Source organism: Dromiciops gliroides, chromosome 4 (assembly GCF_019393635.1).
Source record: "Dromiciops gliroides isolate mDroGli1 chromosome 4, mDroGli1.pri, whole genome shotgun sequence".
Taxonomy (NCBI): Eukaryota; Metazoa; Chordata; class Mammalia; order Microbiotheria; family Microbiotheriidae; genus Dromiciops; species Dromiciops gliroides.
Window position 1 is genome coordinate 225,429,474 of NC_057864.1, and position 26,501 is coordinate 225,455,974.

General features: G+C 37.3%; 1 protein-coding gene across 1 annotated transcript in view; it reads left to right on the forward strand.

The window, feature by feature from the left end:
• DNAH9 (dynein axonemal heavy chain 9) overlaps window positions 1-26,501 on the forward strand; it is a 455,137-nt gene that overhangs the window by 168,941 nt on the left and 259,695 nt on the right. Inside the window, exons 27-30 of the mRNA XM_044002519.1 lie at window positions 3,981-4,137; window positions 7,612-7,716; window positions 15,771-15,928; window positions 18,933-19,071. Coding sequence (XP_043858454.1) covers window positions 3,981-4,137; window positions 7,612-7,716; window positions 15,771-15,928; window positions 18,933-19,071 — 559 coding nt within the window. The remainder of the gene's footprint in view (window positions 1-3,980; window positions 4,138-7,611; window positions 7,717-15,770; window positions 15,929-18,932; window positions 19,072-26,501) is intronic.

Genomic DNA, 26,501 nt, shown 5'->3' on the forward strand with positions numbered 1-26,501 from the left:
GTAGTTAGAACCGAGAACAGAGAGCATTCTTGGCATGGGGGACAGCCAGCGAAAATGCCCAGAGCCGAGAAGTAAAGTATCTTGTTTATGGAACATTTAAGACTCGTGTCACTGCATTGAAGAGTATTTATCAAGGAATAAGGTATAAAAGGAATATCTTCTAATGCCATTAGATCAAGGCCCCAGTTTATTATGTTCTTCCCAGTGCACACCACCAAGCTTACTTCCATATGGGACATCAGCCACTGAGAGAGTCCTGGTCTCACTACTCCTGAGCTAGGACAAGCAGGTCAATCTTTGGATTCTGCTGTCTCCTCATCCATGTTTGGCTTCTGACAAAAGCAAGCATGAACATCTATCACTAAACTTGTGGATTTTTCATTCTGCCAACATTCTGGCCAATGAGAGGTCCATCCTCAGAGCCTGGGCAGCACATTCTGTCTGCTGCCAGTCCATTTGGAAGAGACAGAGGAGCCTGCTTCTGGAAAGGAAGGCGAGCACTCTCTGATTCAGAGAATGAGGAGGTATTCTGACTGTTTCTGGACTGGAGAACACTTATTAAAGGCACTAAATGTCCAAAGCATATCATTTTTTCTGCCTGGCTGTGATCAAGGGACTAAAAGCTGCTCTAAGACTCTGGATGGGCCTGTTCCTTAATCTCCCCAATAATCCCACATTGGGTCCAATGTGGCCATGAAATTGGGCCTCTGTTCTTTTTTTCTTCTTGCTTTTTTCTTTTAATTAAAGAGATACTGGAGATGGTGTATAAACTTGTAAACTTCAAAATGTTGGTGAAACAAATCCTTTGCAGCTCTTGCTTTAAGTGAACTCACTTTTCCCAGACTGAAGTGATGGAAGATTGTGAAATTCCCTTCCTCTTCCCTGCATGTGCCCCCCCCCCATTCAATCTTTTTCCCCCTTACACTCTTCTGTTGCTCACTTTCTAACTCTTTCCCCTTTGGGTGAGTTTCCCCTGGGAAATAGACCTCAAGCCTGTATTAACCTCATCCCATGCTGGGCAATTCATGATTTACTGGCCTCAATCTCTGCCTCAAGTGACTTCTGTGGAGATCGAACTGCCTCCATCTGGAGTTTCTTTTCTCAGGTATAATAAAGTACCACATATATATATATATATCCCTACTCCATTTCCTGTTCTTCCTTATTTCTCAGGTTAACTCTGTTGTGGTTTAGAACACTGACATACTGCTATTTCCATGGTACTGGGAGCATGAGGGTAAAAGGGAAGCATGTAAAGTATTATTCTGTTGTAAACTCATGAGTTAGCTTGTGCAACCCTGCTGCAAGAGTGTGGTGGGCATCAAGAGAGGGTATGCTGAGTGAGTGTTTTAGGGGGTTAGGAATTATCACCCTTCTTTGTTGTTAGTTCATTGAGTTTTTACCTATTATGGATTCTTGGTGTCCTAAACTCTGGGACAGCTGAAACTATTTTATCTCTTGTGCATAAGACCTCCTTTAGAAAGGTTCAAATTGGGGGCAGCTAGGTAGCACAGTGGATAAAGTACTGGCCCTGGATTCAGGAGGACCTGAGTTCAAATCCAGCCTCAGAAACGTAACACTTACTAGCTATGTGACCGTGGGCAAGTTACTTAATCCTCATTGCCCTGCAAAAAAAAAAAGGTTCAGGTGATTGTAAGGATCAGAGGAAATGTCTAGTCCTCCATTTTGTTAGTTACTTGACCTTGGAAGTGACTTCAGCCATTTTCCAAGACCATATTCTAAACAGACAAGTTGCCCAGTCTTTGAAATGGAATGGCTTTCCTTAGCAAAATTTCATCACCTTATTGAAGATCTTGACAAAAATTCAAGCTAATACTGTTGCTTGAGGCATATCAGAGCCTTCTGAGCTGAAACTATAGCTAGACAATAGTCTTCCTTTCGCTGAACCAAGAGATGTCCTTGTTCTCAGTTACCATCAAGACCAATTTTTTTTTTCACATTCTCAACTTTTTGATCATACTGGATCCTGGTAGGAAAGTCATCAACAGAAAAAAATTTTCCCACTGTACCTTATTCACTGTAGGAACTCTCTGGTTGGGTAGACCTTTGCATACTAGGTAAAATCATCAGTCACCACTAGAATGCAGCTTATATTCTTAATGTCTTCTTCCAGAAATAAAGTGCATATATATGGACTTTAGTATGTATATGTATATATATATATATATATATATATATATATATATATATATATATACATACTACAAAGGTTTGCTTGTGTTTATATTTTCCCAGTTGGTGATGAATTGATAATACTTTCCTTTGAGCATATGAGGCAATAGTCTTACATTTCTAATAGATATCTGCTACCACTGGGGATCAGGAACATCTGTTTCTTATGATCTCAAATGTACTTTCTTGACCAATGTGTCCAAAGTCATCAATAATGCTTACATAAGGTTGTCACAGACATAGAGTGAAATGTCCTGGCTAGTATTAGTAGCTTTCTTGTACCATTCAAGAGATCATGTTGTGGTGTAGAAAGAACTCCATTGCATAGTTGCAGCTTCTTCTGTTTTATCAAGAGGAAGATGTTCTCTAGGGAATTTAGTTTGAGTCTCCAAATATCCTACCTTTACTTCTTAGCTTGTATCACTTCTTGTAGCAATTGCTCCCACTGCCAGTCACTGAAGTACAATTATGGCAAAGATCATTGGTTCAGTGAAACAAAGTTTATAAACAAGGATAGTGGTGGAAGTCCCAGATTCTCAGCTATGATAACCTTGTGACAAAGGTCCATCTACTTGCACATCACAAATTCGATTCATTCTTATGGAATCACCTTAGCTTCAAGATCACATGACCTGTGAGACAGAAGATTCACATTAACATTAGTCTTCCATACCCTGTCGTGCACACTGAACTCTTAGTTGACTAGGATTTCCACCTATCTTGGACAAGCAATGTCCAACTTAGAGCTGGTCATAATGCAAGTCAGGACATACTTTTTAGTCATATGTGATTTTGAGCTCCCTGCTCATAGTCTAAGAGACAACCACTTCAAAACCAAAGACACTAATTTGTATAGGAACACAGAATCCATTACAAACTGTGACTCATGGAGGTTATCCTTTTCCCAGTTTATGTTGTCCTTTCATTAGCAGGGATGTCTGACTAATGCTAGCCTTGGTTTACATATTGCAGAACAGGATGAATAGACTCAGTGACTTGATCTGGGGCATGGTAATCACCACATCTTGAAATCTTGAAACATTTAATTTGCTACAAAAACCATCTCCTATTGCTGTGTGGCATCAGTTTCTGTCACCACTTGTTCTCTACTCTCTGGCCTAATGCCAGAAATTCCTTTGGAGGGATGAGAATCGACTATAAAATGAAAGGTTTTACATAAGAAAAGAATTTCTAATAATTAACATTGTCAGTGAAATGGGCTACCTTGTGTGCTAGTGAGCGTGAGCTTCCTATCACTGGACTTGCTAGATATTATCTTAAGGGATTCCTTCCTGGATTTGAGATTAGGCAAGGTGCCTTCCAAAGTCTACCCAACTCTGGTTTTATGTCTGGTATCTGAAGATGTTCTTTCTTTTTAAAGTATGTTATTTTTGCCATTATTGCTGTTTTTTCAAAGTAATAAAATCAACTAGCTTCAGAATATTGTTCTATTGATCTGGTAAGTCCATTTTAGCTTGAGCCAAGTGTAAATAAAAATCCTACTTTTGAAAGTTAAGAATCTGGTTTGATACCTGTTTCTTCCATCACCAACCATTTAAAACAAATCGTGGGAGAACAAGCAAAGGCAATTTCTCTTCCCAAAAGAGGTGTCTTTGTTTACAGAGAAAGCTTCCAGAATCACTGAAATTCCCTGTTTGCTAATGGTATCAACAAACTGTGTCCCCAGAACACAGCTGTGGCAGCAAAACTCCTCTGATTTCACATCCTGACCCCATTCCCTTCACCTCATATTCATTCTGACTCTGACCTTCCTTGTTTCTTGGTAGATGTTATATCACCCTTACCCAGTCTCTGCATCTGACCATGAGTGGGGCTCCAGCAGGACCTGCAGGCACTGGCAAAACTGAGACTACCAAGGACCTGGGCCGAGCATTGGGTATCATGGTGTATGTGTTTAACTGTTCTGAGCAGATGGACTACAAGGTACATGGTCTTATGTTCCTGTTAGAAGTGGAAACTGATTGGAGCACCAATATATAATTAGATTTTTTTCCCCCATCTCCTACAGTATATGTTTAATCCTTGACTGGGAGCAGAGATCTAGCATGTCATTTCATGTCTATTTCTTAGAAACTTTTTTAAAGTATTGAACTTAATAAAAATCTTCTATTTAATCTTCTCTAATATGAGAAGGCTGCATGGTATGGTAAAAAGAGCATTGGATCAGGGCACTTGATTTTAGTCCTGTCTCTGCCACTAATTGGGCAAGTTATTTGACCTCCCTCACATTCAGTTTCCTTATCTGTAATATAACAGAGTTTGACAGTATTATCTCTAAAATTCCTCAAGTTTTAAGATTCCCTGGTCTAGAAACTAGAATCCCCCAAATTAATCCTTAATTAGCCTTAATAGGCCAACGTGAAGATACAGTTATAAGCTTATTTTTATATAGACACATAGCTATAATTGCATCACTGGCCCTCCAATAAAGCATAAAATAGTTTAGTTCTGCAAGGTATCTGATATAAGGTGAGATTAACCCAGCATGTGAGTATGATGATCACAATGGACAAGAAAAAGGCCAGGTTCACTCAAATGAAAAAGCAAAAGAGGGAGGCCACGTATTTTGACTATTTTCTAAGAATTGTATTTATGCAGTTATAAAAACTTAGTGAAAGGGGGAAATAATTAATTTGTTAAAATTAATATTTCTATTATATATAATCTGTCATGAATACCATAAAATATTTTATTTAAAATTAAAGCCAGAAAAAGTTCTGTTGATAGTTTTAATATATTGAAAGTTCTGCATCTCTAAATGTAACATCATCTTTAAAGGACTGACCTTTAGACAGTGGAGAGGGTTGTATTACCTTTGGATAAGAGTCTTTGGTATTCTTGGTATTGTCTCCCATAGAAAATAATTTGAACTGAAAATTTAGACTAAAAATGTCTATCATGCTCCATTAACGGCATCCTAATCTGGTGACTTTTATTGATTAATATAGTAAAAAGGGTTTGTCTGTTTTTTTCTTCATTGCATCAGAAGGTTGACTTCAAAAGAAATTTGTATTCATTTTGTTCAACAATATTTATTAAATGTTAATTAAGTGTGAAGAATTTTCTAGATTTTGTAAGTCACTGCCCTTGAAAGGTTTTATAGTCTAATAGGAAATATGATGTACACCAATATTATGATAATGCAAGCTAAAGTAACAAAGATAGAGACAGGGTGCTGTGGGAATGCAGAGGCAGGAGAACTTGCTTCCTACTGGGATAAGCTTAGGAAAGGCTACATTGATTTAGTAAAATATCATCTGAACCATGCAGAACGAGGAGGATTTTGACAGAAAGCAGCATGAGGCTGAGAGCATGCTCTAGGCAGAGTAAAGGCAAGGGATTGGGACAGGTGAGGACTGGTCGGTAGCTCTGTTGGAGAGTAATATCCGATATGCTCTGACCCAGCTGGTCTCCTTACTCTTCACAAAAACTATATTCTTTCCAAGCCTTTGCTTATGTTTATACTCATCAAGGGAACCATTAGCAGTTTTTAGAAAGGGCAGTGGCATGATTAAATTTAATCCTAAGAAAGATTAACTTGGCAATAGGTAATATTTAAAAAGGTAAAAAGACTGGAGTTAGCATTTTTTTCTTAAAATGATCTAGTTTTGTATTAGAGGGGGAAATGATTGGAGGTAAGAAAACCCAGTTAGCAGGTTGAGTTCAGATTCTGACCTGAAGCTATGGCATTGAGATGGGAAAGGAGAAACGACTCTGCCTACACTATAACAACATTTTTACTGGTTTGCCTCCTTCAAACCTCTACCCTCGCCTACCCCAATTTATTATACATATCGCATCAAACACTCAAAGACCAATGGCTTCCCCATTGTCTATAGAGGTATGTCCAGCTCCCTAGCTTGTCATTCAAGATATTCCACAATCCATTCTACCTCTCCACTTAGTTCCAAATACACCACCACAGGATGCATCCTGGTCTCCTCACTCCCCTCCAAAAACCTGATAGTTTTTATTCTAAGCCCTTGCTCGTGTTTTACCTCCCCTCCCAAATATCTTCCCCCAGTCTATTAGCTTACCTGCTCATCTTTTTTAGTCTAGTTTAGTGACTCACTTTTTCCATTAATTCCTTCTATGCATTCCTATAACACTATTGCTATATCACTCATTTGGCTATTCAAGTTTTGAATTATTCCTCAACTATGTACTATATATGGGTCTTATCCCCAGTGAATCTCATTTAGTGCCCAATAGAATACTTTCAATACCTAGCAGATGCTGGAATAATAATAATGAGATAAATGAATAACATACCTTCCAATATTCACATATTTTTCCAGTCTGGTCCCTGAACCAACTAGTAGAAGATCATGAGAATAACTATAAGTAACCTATCCCTTTGTCCCATGCTATAGTATAGCATACTGTTCTTCTGGAGACAAAGGATATGGGTTCCAAATCTGCTTCTGACGCTTGTTATTTTTGTGACTGTGGCTTCACTCACCTTCCCTGGATGTCAGCTACCTCATCTGTAAAATGACAGGCTTAGACCAGGTGGCCTCAAAGTCCTTTCCATCTCTAAATCCATGTTCTCACTTAGAATTTGGAGACACTTAGAATCAAATGGTAAAACTATTAGAGGTGAAAGGGACCTCATAGCCCCTCTAGACAAAATTCTCAAATTTTGCCAATGACGAAACTTCAGTCCATAGAGGAGCACTCATCTCTCTGATTAAGCGCACTTTATATTTAAGGTTATCTCCTCCTTTATCTCTATTTCATTTATGTTCCTGAAGACTGGTCTTGGTTGTTCTGCACCTTCTGTATCACTCCTTAAGTTCTCTGCTTACACCTGCTGCATATTGTCTCCACCTCCCAGCTTCTCTAAAGGAAAGCACAGAGGCTGTGCATGTGTTTTAAAAATGCAGACATTTTCCCTCAGACTGTGACATAAGGTTAAATGGAAGAAATTTTGTCTGAGCTACAGAGGAATCATCTTTTGTTTATTTGGGGGAATTTCTGAAGCTACAGGACCAACAATAATTCTGTCCTGCTGACATTTTAAGGGGATTTGATGAAAAGGTTTTGTTTGATCCTGTGAATTATGTGTTGCCATTCTATAACCATCAAAAATGCAACACACTTGAAATTTTATTACAGGTTCTCGACTGACAGTTTGCATGATAACAAAAGTGTTCATGGGTAAGAGGAATTATCCATTTATTAAAATAAATATTTCAGGGGCAGCTAGATAGCGCAGTGGTTAAAGCACAGGCCCTGGATTCAGGAGTACCTGAGTTCAAATCCAGCTTCACACCCTTGACACTTACTAGCTGTGTGACCCTGGGAAAGTCACTTAACCCCCATTGCCTGCAAAAAACAAACAAACAAAAACAAATATTTCAGCTGGTAATTTAATCTCTTTACATTTCATTGCAGTCTTGTGGCAATATTTACAAAGGCCTTTCTCAGACTGGTGCCTGGGGCTGTTTTGATGAATTTAACAGAATTTCTGTGGAGGTTCTTTCCGTGGTGGCAGTACAGGTAATGGGGTCAAAAACTGGGGAGTCTCATCTTTGTGCCAAAATCTTTAGCCTTTCCCCAATACAGACTTTGGTCTCATGCCCCTTCTTTATCTTGATAATCATTGGGAAAGTATTTGTTAAGTGCCTATTATATGTGATATTATATGCAAAACATGATACTGGACCATGACAGGTAGATACAAAAATGAATAGTGCCTGACCTCAAGGAACTTACATTCTAGTGAGAGTATATAATATGTATAAAGATAAGTTAATGGGGCAGCTAGGTGGAACAGTGAATAGAGCACCATCGCTGGAGATAGAGGAACTGAGTTCAAATTTGACCTCAAATACTTGACAGTTACTAGCTGTATGACCTGGGGCAAGTCACAACTCCATTTCCTAAAAACAAAAAAAGAAAGGAAGGAAGGAAGGAAAAGAAAAGAGGAAAGGGAAGGGAAGGGAAGGGGAGGGGAGGGGAGGGGAAGGGAGGGGAGGGAAGGGAAGGGGAAGGAAGGGGAAGTAAATATATGGGAAAGAGTGCTAATAACTTAGAGCATAAGAAAAAATTTCCCAAAGGAGGTGGCATGTGAACTGGAAATTCTCAGCTGCAGCAGTGAACAGTGAGAGCATTCTAGGCAGTTTATGTAAAGTAAAAAAGGCAGAAGATGAAATGTCTTGCAGAAAAAATATCAAGTAGGTCCATTTGAATGAAATAGAGAGCAAAGAACAGGAAGTCATATGAAATAAATTTTGAAAGACAGGCTAGAGAAAGATGATGAAGGCTTTAAATGTCAAACTTTTAATATCTGTAGTTTATCCCAGAAACTACTGGGGGCTACTGAAGCTTCTTGAGCAAGGGAGGTGACAAGCTCAGACCTGTACTTTAGGAATATCAGTTTGGAAGCTAAGTGGAAGATTGGCTAGGGGAGGGAATAAAAGCAATGGGAACAATTAGGCAGCTATTTGCAGGTGTCTAGGGAAGAGGTGATAAGGGCTGGATTGTATGTAAAACATGTCATGTCTCCTTATCCTTACTTATTATAATTCATTAGTTTAACATCTATATAGCACTTTACAATTTAATATAAATTTTCTTCATAACAAGCCAATAAAGTATATAATAGAGAAATTATTATCCCCACTTTAGAGGTGGAAAAATTGTAGTATAAAGAGGTTGTTACTTCCCAACAGTCACACCGCTAGTAAAGATCACCTCACTAATAAGAATTAGAGCCAGAATTTAAACTGAGGTTTCCTAACTTCAACTTCAAAAAACATTTATTGGGGCAGCTAGGTGGCTCAGTGGGATAGAGCACCGGCCCTGGAGTCAGGAGTACAAATCCGGCCTCAAACACTTAACACTTACTAGCTGTGTGACCCTGGGCAAGTCACTTAACCCCAATTGCCTCACTAAAAAAAAAAAAAAAAAAAGCATTTATTAAGCCCTTTCAAAATGCAGAAAATTATGCTTAGGGGTAAAGCATACCACCTAGGGGTAAAGGAGTTACAAAGATTAGCTAAATCATAGTCCTTGTCCTCATAATCTAGTAGATTACATCCCACATGCCAATAATTATAATAGAAAATTCATTTCAGTTCAACATACATATCCTTATGTTATGTTGATGCTTTTTGTTTTTTACCACAAATGTTCTCCAGGGCCATTATTGTTTTTTCTGTGACTTTTTTCTTTATGTTATCATAGACAATGTATATATTGTGATTTTGGTTCTGCTCAACAAGCCTTTATAAAGCATCTCTTTGTGTGTAGAGGACACACATCAAGGTTATTGGGGAGATACAAAACTTAGATCAAATGCAGTTACTGCCTTCATGGAGTTTATAATCTGTGAGAGAATATACACACATACACAAAACCTCTAGCATACAAAGTAATTTCCTCATCTTTAAAATGGGGATATTAATAGCACCCATCTTCTCTAAACTATTATGAGGACAAAATGAGAATATTTATAAGGCGCTTTGTAAATCTTAAAATGCTATGTAAATCCTAGCTATTACTAGTAATAGTATTACAAGTATCATTATTATCATGATTCCTATTTTGAAGAAAGGGAAATGGGTATTTTTAGTAATTATTAACTTGCCTATGATCACAGAGGTACTTAAGGGTCTAAAGTAGAACTTAAATTCAGGTCTCCTGCTTCTAAACCCAGTGTTCCATCCATTACAAAACACTGCCTATCTAATAACATATTAAGTGCTTGTAAGCCTTAAAGTTCTATCTAAATGTCAGTTATTAGCATTATGATGAGGTATTAAAGTAAGGCACATTCTTTCAACAGCCCAGGTCCATCATCTATAGTTCAGACATTATCAGTGGATATGGAGAAGATTAGATGCCACAACAAGTTAAACACAACACCTGGAATGAAAGTGAATGGGTGGTACTAATGTAAAGGGCTTTTGACAACACTGTGCTCTAGTGCACAAAATTTACTCTTGAAAGCTGAATAGCTCTCCAGTTGATTGATAAAATCTATCATACTCCTATAGTTTGGTTTAAAGTTAGGGTGCTAAGATCATAAAAATGACTAAGGATTCAGAAAAATGTTTAATGAGTAATTTATTTTCAGCCACACATGTCATTATTCTGATCCATGGGCTTATACAGAGCATAGGGGAGACTTGCAAATTCCAACACTGTTTTAAATATTTTCAATGGTAGTAATTTTTTTTTATTTCCAATATGACTAACCTCTCCTCTGTAGTTTTTCTTTTTTCTTATTGAAAATATACTGCAATAAATAACTTCCTCATTTGTATATTCAATTAACAAGTCTTTATTAATTTCCTACTATATGCAAGTCACTGTGGATACAAAGACAAAAATGAAACAACCTTTGCTGTCAATGAGCAAAGTATTGGGGGACATAAGTGCATATATAAGTAAATACAACATCTATGCAAAATAAATACAAGGAGGGAAGCAGTAACAGCTGGGAAAATCACATGAAAGGATTCATGTAGGAAATGGGACAACTTCTGCTAGGCTAAGCTTCTTTATAAATACACATTCCATTTAGACTGAGAGCTTTTTGAGTTTAGAAGCGCTTGTGTTGACCCCAAGGCTCAAGTGCCTAATGCTACTATACTCTGTACAATTTGTTTGCTCAGAAATTGAATTGACTGAGCTTTGAAGGAAGAAAAGGATTCTTAAAGCTGGAGATGAGAAAGGAGAAGTACATTTTAGGTAGGGAAGACAACCCATACAAAGATACCCAGAATAATAGTAATAATCATCATAATGATGATGATGATAACTAGCATTTATATAATGTTCTATAATATTACATTATTTTTATTTTCACAATAATCCTGTGGAAGTAGATACTATTATTATTTCCATTTTACAGATGAGGAAACTGAAGCAGAGAGAGGGTAATTAACTTTTGCAGGGTCACACAGCTAGCAGAAACTTGGGACTTTTTGACTCTATATAGGCCCATTACTCTATTCACTGTACCACATAAGATGCTGTACATGAGAAATAGCAAGTATTATAGGCTAGGCTAACTGGAACGTGTAGCGTATGAAGGGAAATATTTTGCAATAAATTTTGTAAAGTAATGACAGAAAAAGATTAAAAAAAAGAAGTTTGCATTTTATCCAAGAGCCATGGGAGTTTTCTGAACAAGACTGGGCTTCCAATTGGAAATGTCCAATAGGTAATTGGCAATACAGAGCTCAGGAGAGAGCTTAGGACTAGATATGTAGATCTAGGAGTCATTTATATAAAGATGATATTTGACCCCATGGAAGCTAATGAGATAAGCAAAAGAGAAATTATATAGAGGGGCAGTGAAGAGGCTCCTGGACAGACCTCTGAGTTACACTTAGATGGATTCAGCGTAAGAGACTGACAAAGAAGCAACCAGGCAGCTAGGAAGAGAAGCAGAGTGATCAATGTCACAGAGACCCAAAGAGGAGACAGTAAATAGTAAACAGTTCCAAGTGCCACAACGAGGTTAAAAAGATTGACTACTGAGAAGAGACCACCATATTTTGCAATTAAGAGATCACTGCTGGGGTATTGAAGAGATAGGTCCGAAAAAGCAGGGATCAGAGAAGAACACCAATCAGGCACAGTTTTTATCCTGCCAGGATTTGTACCCAAGCCTAACTTTGTCTTGGCCTGTCATTGTGTCTTTTCAGCTTTAGGCATTTTGGGAGGCACTTTTCCCTGATTTTAAGTGGGTTCCAACAGATGTTATAAGTAGATGCCCCAACACTATTCCATGAAACCCAAATGGAAAGATGGACACTGGTAGAAAAATATAAGTCTTTTTACATCTTTTGGAATTTTGCCTCCTTCTACTAGTTGTGAATATAAACTTGATTATCTGCATTATTCAAAACTGTATAGTCCAGTGTATGTAATATATTAGAAGGTCCCTTCCATTTTTTTTAACAAAACAAAATTTCATATTGGAATCCCCTAATGTTTTCATACTTTACTCTGGAGAACACAGCTAAGTACTTAACCTTTAAAAAGTATTCTGACTATTGAGCACAGACAGGGTCTGAGTCATTTTCACTTAAAATAGTATAGCCATCTAAGGAAAAAATTGGATTTAGTGATTCATCCTGTACACCAGCCTTACATATTTGTTTAAAAACTTTATCAACTGCTAAATGTTCTTTAAGTCGGCATTGACTTCCTTTTCCTTCCTCTTCTCTTTTTCCTCCCTCTAATCTATATAACTTTCCCCTTTAGAATATTATGGGAACAAAGGAGAGGTCTAGAAAAAAATGCTTTAAGAAAATTCGAGGAGAAAAAGAACTCATGCATCTGAAGGGCTATGAGAAGGCTTTATGGAGAAGCTGGGTGTATGAACTGAATTTTGAACCAAAGTATTCTAAAAGATGGGGGTGAAAAGAATACATTTCCAATGAATTCATGGACATTGGGAATGCCACATTTTGCTAGAATAGAATGCATGAAGGAAAGTAATGTGAAATAATGCTAAAAAGGTAGATTGGCACCAGATTGTGAATGCCAGTCTAAGAAGTTAGTCTTGTACCTATATACAATGGGAAGCCTCTGTTGATTTTTGAGCAGGGGAATTATATTATCATACCTGTGAATTAGGGAGATTGTTTTACTATTTGTATGATGGATTAGACAATGGAGAGCCTAAAGACAGGCTAACCAGTAAGCAGACTATCACAATAGTCCAAGATAAAGGTGATAAAGCCTGAACTAGGAGGGCAGCTGGAGTGGAGGAGAGAGGACAGACATGAAGGAGATGTTTTGGAAGTATATTAAATAAGAAGTATAGTAAATAAGATAACTAATTGGATTTGAGTCGTGAAGAAGAAAGAAAGAGTCAAAGATTAGATATAGAAATATTTGGAGGAGGTGAGATTATTTAGCAATCGATCAATAAATACCTCCTGGGGGGCAGCTAGGTGGCACAGTGGATAAAGCACCTGCCCTGGATTCAGGAGGACCTGAGTTTAAATCTGGCCTCAGATACTTGACACACTAGCTGTGTGACCCTGGACAAGTCACTTAACCTTCATTGCCCTAAAAAAAAAAAGTACCTCCTATGTGACAGGCACTATGCTAAATTTTGGGGATAAAAAAAAAGAAGCTAAAGATAATCCCTGATCTCAAGTAATTTAAAATCTAATGGAAGAGAATACATGCAGACAAATATATACCAAGCAAGCTACATATAGGATAAATACAAAATAAATAGGAAATAACAGAGTTCTCTCCAGGAGCTTTCCAGGCTTGGAATTTACAGGTTGGGGAAGGATTCCTGTAGAAGATGGGATTTTAGTTGGAACATAAAAGAAGTCAATTAGCAACTCACTGGGCCTCAAGAAGACCTGAGTTAAAATTCAACCTCAGACACTTACTCTATGTGTAACACTGTGCAAGTCACTTAACCCTGTTTGCCTTAGTTTCCTCATCTGTAAAATGAGCTAGAGAAGGAAATAGCAAACCACTCCAGTATTTTGCCAAGAACAACCCAAAGGGGCATACAAAGAGTCAGACACAACTGAAGTGACTAAACAACATCATCTCTCAAATGTACCCCCTTCTTTCCTCTGACACTGCCACCACTCTAGCACAGGCCCTCATCACTTCATTCCTTGATTATTGCAATAGCCTGCTGGTGGGCTAGACCACATTAAGATTCTCCCCACTCCAATCCAACACCCAGGATTAAGTGACTTGTCCAGAATCACACATCTTTGTAAGTGTCTTTGTACTCAGGTCTTTCTGACTCTAGTCTCAGCACTCTATCCACTATGCCAACTAGCTACCCCCTGAGAGACGTTACATAAAACTGCAAATCTATTATGTATAACTTGCTATTTTAAAAAAAATGTATAATAAGGTTATCATGTAAATTTCTTTTTTTCTCCCCTCTCCCCTGTCCTAGAGTTGGTAACATATCCACAAAACTTAAAATAATGCTCCTGTCCCTTTCCCAAAGATTTCAAGATTTTAAAAAAGTATATTCTCTAAGCTATAGAAAGAATATCTATAATCCTTAAATACCAGGTGGTACTTGGTAGTGTCCTCCCCTCCACCTGAATGGCTTCTCAGGTTAGCTATTCTGCATCCAAATCACGTGCTTGCCCATTAGGTCTCCACAAGAGCTCACAGCACTTAACACTTTCTCCCAGTTCACTGATTCACATGCAATTGAATCACTTATTTTGTGTTTTCCCTCATGTTCCTGTGGAAATGGAGAAAACTTAGGCAAATAACCTGTTGTTTTGTATAATCTATAGTTGTGTATACCTCTCTTAAGAACTAATATTTGTGAGTTAATTGTATTTTCAAACTTGCTTTGACTCTTAATGAAGCATCTCCCACAAAATTTTACACAGAAATACAGATGTCTTTACTCCTCAACAGGTACATTTTTGCTGACTGCTTTGTTTTGCAGATCCTTTGTAGCAGAAGAGAATGCTGAGTCAGGCTGCACATCAGAAAGGGTAGTTGACACTTGCCTCAGCTCTGAGGCTCAGAACAATTTGTAAACTTTAATTAAATATACTTCCTAACAAGGCAAGCGTTATACATATTTTATAGTTGGGAGCCTAAATAAAAAAGAGGAAAATTGACTGACAGCCTGCACGGTGGCACATACCTGTATTCTCCCTTACTGGGGAGGGGTTGCTGGATTTCTTGAGTTCATGAATTCTAAATTGCAGTAGGACTAAAGCTGATTGGGTGTCCATGCCAAGTCTGGCACTAATATGGTGAGCTCCTGGGACAAGAAAGATACCCAAGCTGTCTAAGGAGAAGTGAATGCTGGTTCAAGTCAGAAAAATGGAGTTTCTGTGTAGATTAGTATTAATATCAGACTTTTGAATGACTGGTATATTTCCAGCTAAGAGAGAGGAAGGGGGCAAAGAAAGGAAGGAAGGAAAGGAAGGAAGAAAGAAAGGAAGGAAGGAAGGAAGGAAGGAAGGAAGGAAGGAAGGAAGGAAGGAAGGAAGGAAGGAAGGAAGGAAGGAAGGAAGGAAGGAAGGAAGGAAGGAAGGAAGCTGAATAACCCAGAATACAGAAAGAAGCAGATAAATCTACCCAAATGGAATGGGTTGTCACACTATATTTATCACACACAGAACTACAGATTTAAAATTAGAAGAGGCCTTACGTTTTGTCTGGTTCAACTCCCTCATTTTAGAGGTAATGAAACTGAGGCCCAGAAAGATTAAATAAACATGCCCAAGGTAATAAATAACAGCACCGAGATTTAAACCCATATCCTTACTTGACTCTAAATCTAGAATTTTTTTTACTACATCATGCTACAACTCATACTAATATATGTATACAAATATATAATATATGTATGAATGTATGTGTGTGTGTGTATATATATATATATATGTGTGTGTGTGTGTGTGTGTGTATGTATTAAAGGTGCTGGGGCCCAGTATTTTGTGCCAATCAAGTTCTGAAGTCTGAGAAAACTTCAGGAGGAGCCAACTTCTGCTGACAGAATGGTATCTGATCCATCCCAACTACATTAATCCATTACATTCATTATAAAGTATTGATTTTTTTTTCACCAGGTGAAAAGTATCCAAGATGCAATCAGGGATAAGAAGCTATATTTTAACTTCCTTGGGGAGGAGATTAAACTGAATCCCTCAGTGGGAATCTTCATCACTATGAACCCAGGCTATGCAGGCCGTACAGAACTTCCAGAGAACCTCAAGGCTCTCTTCAGGTAAGAGTTCATAATTTTTGAGGGCACAACTTCATTTTATAATGAATGGAAGTTCTGGCTATCTTTGAGGAGAAGCACATGCGATCCACTATCATGATTATGTTAGTCTCTTGCTATAAGCCCTTCTTAAACTATTCGATCATTTCTCATTTGCCTCAAACCCTGCAATCCTTAGTCTGAGATACAAGTTCTGGGCAATGCAGTTCCAACTGACCTTTTCAGCCTTATTTCCTACTATTATACCTTTCATTCCATTTATATTGTACCATTTGCCCTTCCCTTAATACAACCTATCTTCTCTCTACTTTGCTCATGCTGAGACCCCTATCTAGAATGTTCTTTCTTGCTACTAGTTCCATAGGTCCAATTCCTGGCAATCCTTCAAAGCCTGCTTCATGAAGTCTTCTCAGATTATTACAATCAGATGGAATCTTTTATTCTTCCTAAATATCAGATCACTTTCTACCTCTTCTATCCCACTATTGAATTCTGTGCAGTTTTATAGTTATTTGTACTTATCTCTTATAGTCATATCATATATTAATATTAATGTTAATATCTTAACTCCTATAAGGTAAGCTCCTAGAGTATGGGGACTATATCACATTCCCCCACTTTTTTTGTTTGTTTGTTTGTTTTCTGCAGGGCAATGAGTGTTAAGTGACTTGCCCAGGGTCACACAGCTATTAAGTGTCAAGTGTCTGAGGCCAGATTTGAACTCAGGTACTCCTGAATCCAGGACCAGCACTTTATCCACCTAGCTGCCCCCACATTTCCCCACTTTTAACACAGCACCCCAGTCCTTACTATGTGTTAGGCATAGGAGCTATAGAAATGAAGACTACCACCTTCACGGAGATTAAATAACTTTAATATAATTTTAAAATGATAAAAGCTATAAAATGAAACTCAAAGGTCAGGGTATCCTGAGAGATTCTAATAGAGAGGGATTACTTTTAGCAATAAAAATCAGTGAAGGAATATGGAGGACATAGCATCTAAGTTGGGTCCTAAAAAGTGGGAGGATATCAACAGTTAGAAAAAGGGAAGGAGCACAGATCTGTTCCAGGAACAGAGAACAGTGTGCACAAAATTACAGAAGTGGAGAAGGGAGGACAAAACTGAGGAATTGCAAGCAGCCCATGTTTTTTGTTGTTTTTGTTTTTGTTGTTGTTGTTTAGTTTTTTGATTATGGAGCATTCAAAGTACATTAGTGTGAAATGAGGCTGGAATGATAGACTACAGCTAGGTTATGGAGAGCCTTGAGTATCAGGGAAAGGAATTGGTGTAATTCTGCACTAAGTAAACATTTGTTAAGTGAACAAATGAATAATTGAATAGGATCCCTCTAACACTACAAAGATATAAGACCTAGCACTCTTTGATAAAACCATTTTTCAGTGCATCATCATTGTATGGAGGTAACTGGTTTCTTGTAGCCTCAGCAGAGCAAAAACACAAATAAGAAAGACTAAGTAGAAGTTTAGGGATAAAATAAGTTCTGAGAAGTTCAACAATGGTTATCTAAGTTCATCAACTTACAGGGTTGCCTAGAATATTAGGTTTAATGAGTTGTTTGGATCATGTAATCCGTATGTCAAGTCTTCCTGTCTCTGAGGGCAGGTCTTTCTTTACTACTCTATACTGTGTCTCTATAATAAGCATTTTATAATAAGCACAAAAAAATCACTGTTCTGGGAATCAGAAGATCTGGTTTCTAAGCCCCATTATGCCACTAACTAGTTGTGTGACTTTGAATATCATTTCATTTTTTTGACACTGTTTCCTCTATAAAACAAGGAGATTGGATTAGGTCAGGTGTACCTAGCAATTAAACCAGTCGATAGCATATCCTGACATGGTCAATTATGGAGCCACAGCCACTGTTCATGTTCTATTTTTGGAGTTCAACTGGAATGTGAAAGGAGAGAAAGGTTAGATCTTTGGTTCACTGACATTTCAAATGCTCATGGGCTACACTAGAGGAAGGATCCATGGATAGATGCTGGTATGCATCTCCACCTCCCATCCTGCCACCCAAAACTTTCTCTGGCAGGGAAGCCTAAAATGTCATCAGATAATAACATGTACTGGTCTCTGTTTCCCATGACCTGCAGATAGAAACTTGCATCAATTTATTAACCCCATTAAGAGCTTTCTCTAGAAAGGTATAAATGAAACTTTGTGTGCATTGTACAACAGTGGTAGTAGATCAAAGAAGGTGTAGAGAGAGATGGCATGGACTTCCAAAGATGAGAAGTGATGAGAGGGATATTGTTGTATGGTCCAGAATTCTACCATGTAGCAACTTTGTTACATAGAACCAGACATAATAAAATGCAATTATAATCATTAAAAGCAAGATTCAAAACCAGCTTCAATTAGACCTCATTTTTTTGTATGCAGAGACAAAAGAACTTGAGTACTTTTATAGAGTTAGTAGGGGACATGGCCAACTACATTTCTAGTCATTTCTCTTTGTATAAAGATAAAAAAAGTTCTTGATATCAGTCAGATGGTGACCACCAGGAATTCAGAAAATGAAAGGGTTGGAAGTACCTTGTTTCAGTAAATTGGGCTAGAACAATGCTTCTTAAACTGTTGGTTGTGACCTCATATAAGTTTGCATAACTGAATGTGAGGGTTGTGAAAAATTTGGCAACAGAAAAAGGTTATGTATACCTATTTTATATGCCCATATACCCAGAGTCACATAAAAATTTCTTGAGCAAAAAGGGGTTGCAAGTGGAAAAAGTTTAAGAAGCTCTGGCCTAGGCAATTATGTCTAGAAGATAAAAAGGATATGGAAAGCATCTTCTATTTTCAAATATTCCCAGAGAAAGAGATATTATCCCTTTACTCAATAACCAAATCCAGTTGCTACACCCTGCTTTATCACACAATTCTTCTTTATATCTAACCTCAACTCCTCCCATTACAATTTAAGACATTTTGTCTTGTTTTAACTCTAAAATTGTCTCATTCCCTCACTGTCTGTGCTTAGGCCTTGTGCTATGGTGGTCCCAGATTTTGAATTGATCTGTGAAATCATGCTGGTGGCTGAAGGATTCATTGAGGCACGTCTATTGGCCAAAAAATTCATCACCCTTTACCAGCTCTGCAAAGAACTCCTCTCCAAACAGGTAAGTTCTCTAACAAATAGGTTAGAAAGAAGATCTCTGTGTGATACCACCACCATCGTCTGTGATTGCTACACCCATAGGTTTCCATATCCTCTTAAAATATAGTGCTTATCTATTATATGTGTTTCTTTTGAAGAGAATATAGATTTCCATTGCCATGAGTTTTAGCCCATAATTTTTAATGATAACTATAAAATTATCTTTACCTCCTTATTTTATGGTCTGAGAGAAATCAGGTATAAGGGTATTTGTGATCCAGCCTAGTTGATCTCAATGTTCCTCACACGTGACTACATTTCCATTTCTGTGCCTTTGTAGAAGCTGTCTCCCATTCCTATATACTCTTACCTTGCCTGCCAAAAGAGTAGAATTTCTCTTTTCCTTAAAAACCTAGCTCAGGGGACGGCTAGGTGGCGCAGTGGATAAAGCACTTGCCCTGGATTCAGGAGGACCTGAGTTCAAATCCGGCCTCAGACACTTGACACTTACTAGCTGTGTGACCCTGGGCAAGTCACTTAACCCCCATTGCCTCATGCCAAAAAAAAAACAAAAACCCAGCTCAACTACTAGTGCTCTCAATCACTAATTTTTAAAACTATTTTGTATTTATTTATATTCCTTTTAACTTCATTCTTTGTATATGTAATATAACGTCAAATAATATGTGTATGTATATGTATGTCTTGTCTTCTCTGATAGAACATAAATTCACCACAAGTAGAGATTGTTTCATTCTTTGTATCTCAAGCACCTTTCCATAGTATCTGACACATAGTATTGTAATAAATATTTGCTGATTGATTGATGTCCAAACTCACCTTTCTTTTGAACTTCACAATTTCTGTTCATAGCACAAAAATTCTTCCATTTACTCTTTTTTTTTTTTCAGGGCAATGAGGGTTAAGTGACTTGCCCAGGGTCACACAGCTAAGTGTTAAGTGTCTGAGGCCACATTTGAACTCAGGTCCTCCTGAGTCCAGGGCCAGTGCTCTATCTACTGTGCCACCTAGCTGCCCCCTCCATTTACTCTTGACAATATCTTTAACTTGTCATAGTCTCCACCCATATATCTAGTCAGTCGCCAAATTTCTTAATTTATACCTCCACAACATTTCTCACATTTGTCCTATTCTCTCTTTGGTCATTCATATGACCACCAAACTAGTTCAGGCCCTCATCTCCTCTTGCCTGGACAATTGCAGAGACCTCCAAATAGGTCTCATTACCTCAGATCTCTACCCACTCAAATCCATGCTGCACATAGCTGTCAAAGTGATTTTCTTAAGACTTACATATATGATGTCACAGCATTACTCAGTAAATTATAATGGCTCCCTGTCACCTCTAGAATTAAATAAAAACCCTCCTGTTTGGTTTTTAAAGACTTTTACAACCTGGCCCAACTTACTCTTTCCTGCTTTATTATTCTGAAGAAGGGAAGAGCATTTCTATAGTGCTTACTATTGGCCAGGTTCTGTGCTAAGCACTTTATTATTATAAAGTATATTATATTATATTATGTTATGTTATGTATTGTACTATATATTATAATTATAAATTGCTTATTATTTTAAGCACATTATTTGATCCTCACAATAACATGATAGGTGCTATTGTTACCCTCATTTAGCAGATGAGGAAAGAGAAGCAGATAGAAGTTAAGTGACTTACCCAGGGTCATACAGCTGGTAAGGGTCTGTGGCCTAACTCCCAACTATTCTACCTACTCTATCCATCTCACTGCCTTGAGGAGGTAGTGAACCAGGGATTGGAGCTAGATGGGCATGCATGCCTGCCTGCCTGCCTGGGAGAGGGTATGGGCAGCCTAATATCCAGCTCAGATTACGCAGGGCACAAGCAGAAGAACAGTGGAGAGGGATAAGCTATGTGTTAAATCACTTTGCTGCTCTTAATTCTGATACTATCTTCATGCATCTCATTTTTGCTTTATATCAATACCATGTTATACCAAAGGAAAAATCTAGTAGGATACCATTTTTCTGATTTTTCAAAGAGTTTATGCTTTGACTGCACCCCACAAATTTTCATCTATTGTCTCAATTGTTGTCATTGTTTTTAATTTAATTTATTGTTTCTATGGTTCTTTCGTTAATCTACCAATTCCTTATGATTATTATTTAGTCACTAATTGGTTTTAAACCATTCTTCAGAGGCCCTTTGTGTATGCATTTTTATTATGCTCTGATCTCTAAAGGGTACATTTAATATTTCTCAAGATTTCTGCATTTGTTGGTGAGGCTTTTAAGCCTTAAGACATGACAGGTTTTTATAAAGGTGCCATGCATATTTTAGAGATATGTGTTTATGTATATATGTATATACTCCTTTCTGTTCCCATTTAATAATTGCCAGATATTTGTACTAACTTTTCTAAAATACTATTCAGTCCTTAATTTCTCTCTTGATATTTTAAAGATTTGTTTACGTATAAAAAGGGACACTCACTCTTACACCTTTAAAGTCTATTTTTCTATAACTTATTTAGCATTTCCTTTAAGTATTTAGATGCTATATAATTTGGTACTTATATGATAAATATATATATATATACACTGAAACTTTCCTGTTTATCTCTTTTCATCAAATCTATTTTTCAACTGCTTTGTCTGAGATTATGGCTACAACCCCCACTCTTCTTTTTGCATTTTGCTGAAGAATAATAGATTTTACTCCAATCATTAATTTTTTTTTTTTGGTTTCTTTTTGGTTTTGTTTTTTTTTTTAGGCAACGGGGGTTAAGTGACTTGCCCACGGTCACACAGCTAGTAAATGTCAAGTGTCTGAGGCCGGATTTGAACTCAGGTACTCCTGAGTCCAGGGCCGGTGCTTTAACCACTGCGCCATCTAGCTGCCCCCAATAATTAATTTTTAAACTCTATGTCTTTATGTTTTAGATGTGTTTCTTGTAAACAACCTATTGTTGGATTTTATTTTCTTATCCATTCTATTCTCTTTCATTTATGAAGGTGTTCATCCTATTCACATTCCTAACTACATTTTTCAAATGTGTTTTTCCTTTGATCTTATTATCTTATACTTTTTCTCTTTGCTTCCTATCTTCTCTTTGCAAAGAAGAAGAAAAGTGATGAGAAAGAAACATACTCAATGATATTGCTGTGTGCTTGATGAACTTTGATTCCACTCCCTTGTCCCTTTCTTCTTCCCCTCACCTGGACCCCAATCACAGGTTCTTAATTTTTCTTTACCATCTTCATGACCACCCTGCAGGGTTAAAAGCTTGTTTTGCTTATATATAACTCTGCCCTGAATCTATGATTTTCCCATCTCCCCTCTCCCTCTTTGTTTCTATTTCCCTGTTGACTTGAAAGTATTGGAACACCAAAATCTTTAAGTATGTCTGTGTATCTCCTACCATCTCTTAACCACTATAGATGAGAGTGAGATTCAAATGATACTTGCTCCCCCTACCCTTTACTCCTTTTTTTTTTTAGACTTTTAAGCATTTATTAAGGAGAATAAGAATTTGGTAAAGAGAGAAGAAAAGGCCTAGATTCCTATCTATTAAAGGGAGAGCACATTTCTAGCTCCGCTCTCCACCAGAGTCCAAAGGAAAGAGAGTGAGAGCGAGTGCCAGTCTCTTCCTTCTTCCTCCCACTAGCCCACGTCACTTCCTGACACCAAAGAAAAGACTCCTGGTCTTGCCCTCAAAGACCTTCGCTTCATGGGCAGAACTCTTCTACAGTAAGTCTCCAGCAGGTGGCGTCATTCCAATCGTTACAGTTCCCCGCTTTGTTTCCTCAAGAAACGGTACGTTTCCTTGATGAAACAGTCAAAAATAACAGAATATAATAATCTATGCTAACTAACAATATGTTAATAACAATATAGAAAAGGGAGAGAGGAAAGTTTTGTCCAGAGGGGCAATTTTTTGTCCTCATGAACCAACGCTTTGACATTGGTCTTGCAAAGGGAGGGCCTCTGCAGAGAGTACATATTACAGATGGTGTATATTATAACAGAAAGAGAAAAAGAAAAAAACAACAAAAACAAAACAAAACTGTTCATTTAAAGTCTCTGAAAGTCTTTTCTCAGATGTCCTCTAGGTGTAGTCGTGGAATGGAAGTCTTTTCAGGGGTTGATGTGTGGATGCTGGTAATCAGCCAGGAAATTTTCCTACAAAATTGAGCTTAACACAACTTTAAATTAGCTTTGTCAATAATCAAATCAAACAATGAAAGTTCTCAAAAACATGTCTAAGCGAATTTAGAATCTTAGTTGTTACACATGAAACATATAAAAAAACAAAAATTGAAACATTCTTTAAAATTATAATATTACTATAGTCCCCCCTTATGGAGGGTAATTGAGAAGACAATTGCTGCAATATTAATTTTTAAAAATAATTTTTATCTTTGTTTCATCACTTTTTGCATCATCTGCCTAATTATCCTCATGCCATTATGAGAAATTTAAAAATCTAATATAATTGGTAACAGGTGTCAAGGCCAAATTCAACACTGTTATTTATCATGACACCTGAGATAATTATGGGGGTTACCATAAAAGAACAGAGAAATGATGGGATATGAGCATTCCCACACTTGAGCAATATGTACTGCCCATGCAGTATGCCAGGCTTAAAATAGGTGGATGGAATATATGTCCATGCCACTGAATATATTGGAGGAAACTGAGTCAGACTTAATCAGATGCATGGGATTCAGATGTCCATGGCATCAGGCATATAGGAGGGAGCATAGAAGCCAGGTGTAGAAGTGAGATGGGTGGGATCAATACTTCCAGCCATCTGTACAATATTGTGGGGAAAATAAAATAAAATATTAAACCAAGAGAATCCAACCTCAACATTTGTTAAAAGCCATTCCCTCGGCCATATCTTGACTTCATGCATGTCTCCCCTCATGTGACAGTTCAGTGTCTGCTCTTGCATGTATTCCTCTTGTGATTGGATGGCATCTTGGCCAACTGGCATCTGATAACTCAGAATAAAGGCAATTAGTGTCTTAAATGATAAATTCCCATAATCCAAATCTCATATGGATTGAGGATAATAAATGATTGCAAAAAATGTGAATACATCTTGACTCAGAACACAGTATATAATTATGCAACAATTTCAAATAATACCTTTTTTTACACTTAGTATACAATTACTTTTGTGAAAAATCAGAACATGCACAACACAATCCCAAAGAAAACTTTTTTTGAAAAAAGAAAACTTTTACAAACATTCCCCTCTTTTTTTTTTTTTGGAATATGCTTATCAAAAATAATACTTCTAGAATCAATTTACACTTGCCGTGGCAACCAATTTGCCAGGGAAATGCTTTAAAGAGTTTGATCAAATAATCAGTTGAGGAAAAAATAACAAAAACAAACAACTCAGAATATGGGAGCACAATACTCCTAGAATTAACATTGTATTATGAAATCAAAACCATCTTGCAATGTTTCAAAACTAGATAGATGAATGAATAGAACAAAATACACATGGAACAATAAAAGACAATGAAATTCAAACTAAGGAAATCTAAATGAATATGAACTTAATATTAATAAGAGTATTATAAAATATAAACTTGATCACATGACTATAAAAAGCTTTTACAAATATTTTCCTTGTTTTAAAAACTAAGTATAAAACACAATCTCAAAAGCATGAAAATAAACCCATACCATTAATTTCAAAATGTATATGTAATAGCATAGAAATCCTATGTAACCCCTGAACTGACATTAATACTCTGAGTAAAGTTAGAACACTTTTGGTTCCAATATCTAAAATCCCCAATACTCATATCAATATCTTGCTGTTTACTTCTATATTTCTGTAAAATATATACCCTTCCATGGCAAAAGAAGCAGAGTCTTGAACTATGTTGATGATTGTCATTCTTATTCAGCTTAAGTTTTTCTTCTTTAACCCCTCTATATTGTCTGTCAGTCTTTTCACCATACAAATGCTTTATAAGATTACTAATAAAAGACAAAAGCAGGTTAGCAAAATTATGAACAAAACAAGCATATCTGGAATTTAAAGGGCTTTTTAAGGTTGTCTCAGAAGCACAGCCAGGTTGGGGAAGGGCTGAGCCTGAAGCTGCAAATGTAGTTAGAGAAAGTTGAGCATGTGAATCAGATCTCTGGACTTCCCAGGAAGGGGAAGCAAGGGGCTTGGCCATGGGAGGAGTAGAGGGTAGTGTTTGGAGAGGAGGGGAGGGACCAGCGCAATTTGAATCAGACTTGATTTTTGTTTTGTTTTGTTTTGTTTTTGCAGGGCAGTGGGGGTTAAGTGACTTGCCCAAGGTCACACAGCTAGTAAGTGTCAAGTGTCTGAGGCCGGATTTGAACTCAGGAACTCCTGAATCCAGGGCTGGTGCTTTATCCACTGCGCCACCTAGCTGCCCCTGAATCAGACTTGATTTTGAACTCAGGCCTGGATTCCTCTTCCCCTACTTTGCCTCCAGGGGCTAGGGGATTAAAAGCTTCAAGAGGTTGGGTAGTTGCCCCCAGGCATGCAAAATTAGAGAATCTCTCAACATTAGAATTTGAAAAAAATACTGGAGTGCTTGAGGTTTCTCTGAAAAAAGCATGGCTTGGAGAGGGGTAGATAGTCCCTTGTCTGAGCACCTTGCTGGCTCTTCTAACAAAAAGAAAAAGAAAAATAGAAAATCCACAAAAACAAAGCATTAACATGATCTTATCTCCCATTTGTCTGGTTAAACAGACTAAAATAAAAAATAGGGTAATTAGGGAGTTTAAAAGGTCCATTTGAAAAAATTTAAAGGGAAAACACCTGGCAATTCAGCAGTACTTCTGATTTAAAGGGATAGGGTAGGGGAAATTTCTTACCCAACCAGAAGATCAGAAGACTGAGGTTTAGCTTTCCTCTTCGTGGTCAGCCATCTGTTAAGGGCTAAAATTCTAGCTAAACTGTCTAAAATATCTAATGAGTGGTCGCCAATAAATTATAAGCTTTAGCAAGAGTTAGACTTTTAAGCATTTATTAAAGAGAATAAGAATTTGGTAAAGAGAGAAGAAAAGGCCTAGATTCCTATCTATTAAAGGGAGAGTACATTTCTAGCTCTGCTCTCCACCAGAGTCCAAAGGAAAGAGAGCTCCTCCTTATTTTTATAGTTTTATATTTGAATATTTGAATATCCCAATTATATAAGATAAATTTTGCTTTCTTCTCTCTTCTGTTTTCCCCCTCCTTTTTCTTTTCCCTATTCCTTCAAAATAATCAAAATATAGCAAAATTAGGGGCAGCTAGATGGCTCAGTGGATAGAGCACCGGCCCTGGAGTCAGGAGTACCTGAGTTCAAATCTGGCCTCAGACACTTAACACTTACTAGCTGTGTGACCCTGGGCAAGTCACTTAACCCCAATTGCATTACTAAAAAAAAAAAAAATATATATATATATATATA